Source organism: Alosa pseudoharengus, unplaced genomic scaffold (genome assembly GCF_046254945.1).
Source record: "Alosa pseudoharengus isolate Yale_2024_CS ecotype anadromous, Long Island Sound unplaced genomic scaffold, YU_APseudo_1.1 YU_APseudo_1.1_scf_22, whole genome shotgun sequence".
NCBI lineage: Eukaryota > Metazoa > Chordata > Actinopteri > Clupeiformes > Clupeidae > Alosa > Alosa pseudoharengus.
In genome coordinates this window covers 13,265,635-13,273,467 of record NW_027468680.1, presented here as the reverse complement: position 1 = coordinate 13,273,467, position 7,833 = coordinate 13,265,635, and the positions used below count along the sequence as shown (strand labels likewise).

General features: G+C 39.7%; 1 protein-coding gene across 1 annotated transcript; it reads right to left on the bottom strand.

Annotated features, from left to right (window-relative positions):
* Positions 1 to 4,359: 4,359 nt before the first annotated feature.
* cfl2 (cofilin 2 (muscle)) lies at positions 4,360 to 7,821 on the bottom strand. Its single transcript, XM_076300616.1, has 4 exons — positions 7,669 to 7,821; positions 6,100 to 6,407; positions 5,891 to 5,967; positions 4,360 to 5,472 (listed from the first exon to the last, which is right to left on the bottom strand). Exons 1-4 carry the CDS (start codon positions 7,669 to 7,671, stop codon positions 5,360 to 5,362), a joined length of 501 nt encoding a protein of 166 aa, XP_076156731.1. The 5' UTR covers positions 7,672 to 7,821; the 3' UTR covers positions 4,360 to 5,359.
* Between the last annotated feature and the right edge of the window lie 12 nt (positions 7,822 to 7,833).

Genomic DNA, 7,833 nt, shown 5'->3' with positions numbered 1-7,833 from the left:
AGGAGCTTTCGATGTCTGGTAAAAACACTAGACTGTAGGTAGCCTGGTTCATGCAAGCCGAGTCAAGGTAAGCAGGCCTAACCTGTAATAAAGTAGTGTTATAACAGCTGTTAGCCTATTGGAATACAGATCTAGGTTTATTGTTTGTATACATCTAGCTCTCTGTCTCCGAGGTTTAGTGTTGACTAACGGCCAGGCTGGCTGTCAGTATTAGTTTACTGATGTAGCCTACATCAAGTTCCTGAAACAAAATAACCTAGTCCTAGTGAATATATCTAACATATCTGCTGAGCTTCGCAGTTACATTGTGTCTTGAAGCTCATTGGATGTTCTTTGACCTTTTCCCCCAGACTGATCGTCCTTTTTTTCGCCCAGTGTATCTGTCTATGATGGAAGTTTGATTAGAGTTGAGCCTTAAACGCCCCTTTGTATCTTTGACAGCATAAATAATAGGCCTATGAATATAAGTTATAAAAATTAATGCATGCCCATTATACTGTTATGACGGCATAAACATGCATTTAAGTTTTTTGTGACTTTTAAACGTTGGAAAGGCTAAAAATGTGATCTTAAGACCAGACCAGACTAGAAACCCACAATTGTTTTTTAAAGGAGAAACATCTATTTTGCAGCGTGTCATTTCTTCATTAAAGAGTAAAATATGAACAATCTCTCAGAAGTCTCTAATGAAGCGAGTGACTGTTATGCCATTTTTTTACCACAAGATGGCAGACAAACCTAAAAAAAAATATGTCCATGCTCAACTTCACAGACATATTGAAACAATGTATCCATGAGGTAAGTCTATTGTAATTTTACTGCCATTCATAAGGCATTTCTTTGGCCTCAACGGAAGCCTATACACAGGCCATTTAAGGTCGCTTAGCCTCCTAGACCTCCGACTGGAAATTATAAAAAAACAAACAAACATATGAACCTAGGCGAACTGAGCAACGATTAGATAGATAGATAGATAGATAAATAGATAGATAGCCTACTTGAGGGAAATTTTAGGCATCCAGTAGCTTATACAACCATAACACAACAAACACATACACACATAGGCTATCTCTCACATACATAAAAAACACTTACAGAAATGTATGAATTTAAAGGGGCATGTGAATTGATTACACAGCTCTATGGACTGACCATTTGATGCATTGACCATGTTAAGGTGCTGGTAGAGTGTGCAGTGGTGGTAGTGCAAAAGTGAACAGTGCAGGGATTGAACAGTGCAATAAATGTGCTTATTATTAAATATAAAATATGGAAAGACAAGACTGTAAACATATTAGAATAGCTTAAAAACAAGACAAATAATATACTTTAAGAACAATATAAAACAGGGAATAAGTTAAAAAGATGTATATTATGACCAGAGTGTAGATGGCTAATACAGCTTGTAAAACAGTCAGGTGGACAGCCGACAAAGTGTTATGTAGGGGCTGAAAGAGACATTAATCGTATGGACAATGCATTACTGTTTTATAAAGTTGAAACTTGGAGAACTTATCAGCTGTCAAATTGTCCCAGTTCAATGTATGAATAACAATGTTATTAACATCTTGTCATTAAAACGGTTCTGTTAAAAGTTACCTTAAAGAAACTTCAGTTGTAAAATATTGAATGATTTATGCATTATGTATTCTTTTATTTGTAAACATGCAAATCCTGTCCTTTCACATGTCATGTTGAATAGACATGATGTATTTGAACTTGTTTATTTATTACCATATGGCAATAACTCTTTGAATTATGGAATTAAAAGACACAAACAATGTGAGTGTAAAACAGAGTGAAGAGTCTCACATTAATAGTCTATAATTGTTTGAGACAACATGGTTGGTGTGGTTTCCAGAAAGTTTGGTCGTTTTGAATGCAGTGCACATCAATTCTGTTTCCTGAGACTTAAGTCATTTTTCAGTTGTTAATTCCTTTGCCTTTCCTGCTTCACATATATTGCATTTTGGAACAGGCCTACAATGTTATTTTTGCCCTCAGAGTTTGTGAAAAGCGGAATAAATATCCCAAAGTATTTCCTGTCACAACTCCCATAAACAATCAAAATGACTTTTAGCTGCAGTCCTCTGTTCATTTTCCTTGAGCAGAACTAGCCAGTCTGATAGGTCTAGATGTTTCCAAAGACACAGACCCATGTCTCTACTGGGGTTGGATTTACCAGCGTGTCACAGGAAACCTTGTGATGTTTTCGAGGTATAGAGACTTGTAGATGGCAATAGTTTGTCTTGTTGATTGCAGGCTTAGATAGGCACACGGCATGTAATGTATTTCTAAACAGAGCTCATGGGCTTTTAAAACGTAAACAGTGCTAGCTGTTTTCCACAGCTGATCCTGTGCTTGGGGAGAAGAGATTGAAAGACACCTAGTGACTGGAGCTCTATTGAGGTGTGTCATTATGTCGACATGTGACTAAGAACTAAATTGTGAAATATGTTTTGACCAAGTCCAAGGTTGCATCACGTTGTTCTATATTGTTTTCCATGAATAAACAGAACACTTCAAATAAAATCGGTCTGTTATTAATGGGTTTACTTCACATAGAAAATCTGATAATTAGCCTTTCATAGAAAAGGGGCTGTTTAATGAATACTCACAAAATATGATCACTGAATACACATGCTCGGAGTACATGAACCTTCATTTAATCTCTATCTCTAAGAACATATTGACTAAATCCAAGCTTTAGTTTTCTTTTGGCAGAAGCATGTTTATTACATTTAAAGTAGGCTAATGACAGTTTTTTGTCTGTGTTAAATGCTTTCAACTGGTGATCTGGACATCATTAACTCCAGTGGCATCAAGGTAGTCCAAGTTCACATGTACAGAAAGCAAATGATAAATACCCTGGATAAAAAAGTAAACAATCTGAGTCTGCATTGAAAACTTCACTGAAGTGAACTGAAAAGGTGTAAAAAAAAAAGTTTTGTCAAGGTTTGTCCCGACAACAATACTGATAAAGTCCTGAATGAGCTGGATACATTGCACCTTTCGCCAGCTGTTTGCTCTTCCCTGGTTCTGGGGGAAGTGACAGAGCTCTGGACAGTGCACCTTGAATGAATAGACAGTGCATATACAGCATTGACACCAATGAGCGATGAGCTGGGCTTTAGGATTCACAGGGTATAAGATAAATTCAGGCTCAATCTTTCTACTTCTAATGTTTTTTTTTTTTTTAATCAGATCATAAACCTCCATTCTTAAACACTGATGAGCAGATCAATAGCATCATTCTTGAATCACCAGTCTTAGGTTCTAAAAACCTTGTGCTGTCTAGACAGAAGCTCCTGCCCTCTTCTCCCTCGCCTTCTTGCTTGTCTGTGGGCGTGTGCTGTCCTTTGAGAGTGAGCGCAGTGTACGCTTCCATGTGTTTAAAAAAAACATTCACTGCTTGCGTCCTCTGCGGCTGCGCATGGGCTGCTTGGCGGGGGCTTCCCTTTCACTGCTCCTTTGGAGTCATGTCCAGTTTTGCCATTTGTGGACAGCGATGACAAGACACAAAAGCACGCTGGCCATAAATAGCTCTGACCAGCAGAGGATTGCTGCTCGCTGCCGGCAGATCAAATTCTCCAAAGGGAGAAGCAGCAGGAGAGGCAGGAGCGACGGCAGGAGCAGGCCCCTCTGGCCGCCTGCCCAGCTCCTCTGGAACACACACGGCTCTCGCTGCTCGCCGACAACCGCAGCCCATTGAAACTTTTTTAAAAGACCACGAAAAAAAGCCACCGTCCTGTTCCTATACGGGCAATCAATAATGATTCAAGAAGCCAACAGTCCTAGTGTAGTTCTTAAACGCGTCAAAGTACAGTTGTCTTGTGCGTGGCCTAACTTGCTGGTTAGTTATAAGAGTTCCTTCAGCACAGAGAAGGCAGTTGAGGAGAAGACTATACAGCATGTGCATACTGAATTTTAAGCAGTTTGTAAAAATATGTTTTCTTATATGATTTCAAATGTCAAACACTGACATGCATTAAGGTTTTTTCTTATTGAACTAATAGTAACATGATAAATGGAATCATTGAGAATTGTGATTTGCTTCAGTCAGTTGTGTTGCCTCTCAAAAATGACATTTTTCATTCACAGTCACTTCTCATTTCCCTGTCTGGTGGGTTTAATCTGTAACTTTCAAGAATAGCTCAGGTTTGAGATAAAAGGGATTCTCAAAGATTTAAATTAAATAAAAGACACTTTGTTGCTAAATGGGAAAATTCAATGAACTTGTTTGGCTCCTCAGTATGGCCAACAACAGAAAAAGCAGACTACTTTTTGCATGCACCTGGGGGAAAAAAATGTCTTGAGCAAAAGCAGAGGAACCATGCAAACAAGCCCTCAGAGACCATCTTAGTGTTGTCTGCCACAAAGTATTTTATTGCGAAGTGGCGAACTTCCTCGATCTCAAAAACAATGTTCCACTTAAGGCTGCAAATGCAGATACTGCCATCTTTACAGATAGTGTGTGTATGTGTTCTCTTTTCAGTGTTTATAAAAACTGTGAGCAGCACCCCCCTCTCCTCGGTATTCAGCGGTGTACTGTACATTCCAATGAAAGTAAGGCTGCAAACGGAACTGTCATATACCCATCTGTCCTTGTCCATATGCATAACAGGAATGGAAAACTGTGGTTCGTAAAACTTCAGTCCGGATGACAAACAAGATATTAAAATTTTCATTCTCTCTTTGAAACTTCCTACCTAAACTTGCAGTGTATACAAAAAAAGTGCGTTTTCTTTTTCTGCATAGTGTAAAACGTGTTTTGCCATGTCAAAATAAAGCCCAATTAGGTAGAGCCATCAATATATAAATACATTTCAAACTCAAGAGTGCAAAGTGCTCTGGATAGCAGCGAGCACCTGGGGAGTGAGTAATTGTCAAGGCATAAACAGATAGCATTGTCAGTTATGTCTTAAGCTTCGAAACGACACCGCAGCCATGGCAACAACAAAAAAAAAGATGCCAAAAGTGCCGTCTGTGATTTTTTTTTTTTTCATGTCTTAGTGTAGGGAGCGTTATTAGTTTCTGGTAGTGCCTCATCTTGCTTTTGGTTTGGCAAAACACACAATGTGCGAACATCCCATGAAGGTTTTATGGAAGGAAAAAAAAAATCTCCTACCAGGAATTGATAATATCAGCTGGTTATTAAGTAGTAGGACCTTCATTCTTTTTTTTTTTGCACATGTTAATGAGATCTCCTTCATTGTGGAAAAACAAAACAAAAATAAAGAAAACAAAACAAACAAAAAAAAGTTAATCTAATGCTACTCCTTCAGGATCAAATGATATAGACACAGCTGCTAAGATGAAAGCGCGCGGAATCCAGATGGCACATGTCTTTTTTTTCCTTTTACAATGGTCTCCCTTCAAGCGATACAACCACGTTGCCTCCCAGCTTTTCTGCCAGAGTTGAACGGTCCTGAATGTCATCTAAACCATTGACTTGCCATTCGTGCTTGATACCTGAGAAGAAAGAATTGTGTAAGCAAAGATTTTAACTGAGAAAGAATCAAGATGACCCATACTCTGAGAGCCAAATTGAACAAGAAACATGTAACATTGTTACAACACAAATCTTTGCAGAAGACAGAACTTTATGTTTATGTCCTCCCACCCCATCATTGACAGCCTTTTATTCTGCATTATTGCATCTTAATCTCTGTACAACATCAATCCTTATTACTGTTCACCCCTTCTAAATGTGGACCTAATATTAGGACTGATAGTGGCATTTACAGTGTATGGGGAGAAATACATCCAGAATGAAAGTGAACAGACCACTACTATAATGAAAATATAGGACTAAAAAGGGTTAACAAATCTGCACGACCACTGTCCCATCTGAACAATAGTCATTAACTGTATGTGAACTTGAACTCACCTGTAAACTTCTTTTTGATGGCATCTTTAGAACTAGCATATATCATTTTGCTCTTGAGAGGTGCCCCTTCTGGTGCCCTGTAATGGGACGACAAAACAGCTCAGTCAATGTGCATTTTCCAGTACAGGCCCATCCAGACCATCACCAAGCAACAACCTATACGCAAATGTGAGCAAAAGCCAAATGAAACACGGAGTGAAGCTACATACCAAAAAATAAATACGAGGTCCTCCTTCTTAGACTCTTTCGTCTCGTAGGTGGCATCGTATAAGCCATATCTGCAATCATTCAGAGGTAGGAGCTTGACAAAGCAAGCATAAGGGTCCTCCACGGTCTCCCCAATGTCACCCACCAGAATCTGCTTGCCCTCCTCCACAATGATTTTCTTCTTGTCGTCACTGAGACAGAAAAGGACAGCCTTCTTGCGCTTCTTTACCTCATCAGAGGATGAAGACTTACGCACTTTCATGTCATTGAAGACCTTGATGACTTCATCATTCACTGTGACACCTGAGGCCTACAATAGTGATGGGTTAAAAAACAAAAAGGGAATGGTCAAGCATGTCACTAGGATCAATACCAGCCAGATCAGTAGCAACAGAATCAAACCATAAAACTTGAATTATGGTCTCCGAGTCGACTCATGATTCCCTCCCTGTGTCTCAATGATCAATAAATTGATCTGGCTGAAGTGCCACCTCTGAGTCAGTAAGTGGCACCTATGAGTCAGGAAAATGCTCTGACTGGGTACATTTGAGTCAAGACACCACCGGCATCAGTACACGGAGCATGAGACAGCACCCGTGGAACGGATAGCACTGTAAGCACACCTAGCACCACTAACGACGGATTCATTTGCGTGCTGGACATAACCACGCTAGCTACCAACACTGGCCAGATGACCTGTGACTAAAGTTACACTGTGACTTCGCCTGAGAGGTAGCACCGTACTGCGGCTGTCTTGCATAAAAGTCTGTCAACCCGGCTAAACAAATCAAAGTTATAGATAAAGTTATATGAACACGGGCTCGTAATGTAATTACTCCCTAATAACAAACTTAAAAGGCGAGCTAAAAGTTGTGAAATAAAAGTCTACACAGTCAATGTTACGTAAAGGAAACTCGAAAGACAGCCCTGTATGCTAAAGCTAGTGTAGTTCGCTAGCAAGTTATTAACTCCAGCTAGCTTGCTAACTATCCCACTGGTGTCAGCGAGCTTGCATGCTAACTGTAACGGTACGGCTTAATACTGCTGACTAAATCCATAAGAAATGAAGCTAGCGAGGACACTGAAACAGCAGTATTCCAATTTCGCAAAGTCGGTGTTTCGCATACGACTAGAGGATACAACCTACTAGCCGATAGAAACCATATCTTCTACTATAAAACTAAATTGGTAAACTTGACGTCAACTTAACTAACTTATTCAAGTGTATCTTAAAGGCAATTAACGGTACCGCAAGGCACAAGCGGCTAAAATTAGGTTAAAATGGCCGCCTCGGGCCGTAGGCCCTGTGGCAATCCCCGAAGTGGAACTGGTTTTATTAGCCAACCACAGAAGTAACATTAGAACACTATTAATTTAAAATCAAAAACTTTTTCTAAATGTTAAAATCTGCTAAAACTTTCCAAAACTATAATTACAGATATAACGTTCAAACAGTTACTTACGGTACGGTGCGGACTGGAATAAGTTAGTTATCTGTGGCTGGCTAACGGTAAATTAACTCACAAATTAGAATTAAACAGCAATCAAATCCGCATTATTCTTGTGCTTACCATGTTGTCCTACTGTTGGTTCGGCGGTGCTTGAAAATAAATGTGGAAAAATTTCCAAGGGACTATGGTATCTGGGAATGTGGGCGACCGATCGTGGGTGAGGGAGCTAGAGAAGGGGGTGAGGCAAGGAATACGCGCGTTGGGACTGCTGCAGCAGCGGAACGA

Coding starts and splice junctions, on each gene's coding strand:
- cfl2 (XM_076300616.1), bottom strand. Junction 5,968..6,099: donor GACCTCGTATTTATTTTTTG/GTATGTAGCTTC, acceptor GTCCCATTACAG/GGCACCAGAAGGGGCACCTC. Junction 5,473..5,890: donor CATCAAAAAGAAGTTTACAG/GTGAGTTCAAGT, acceptor CTTTCTTCTCAG/GTATCAAGCACGAATGGCAA.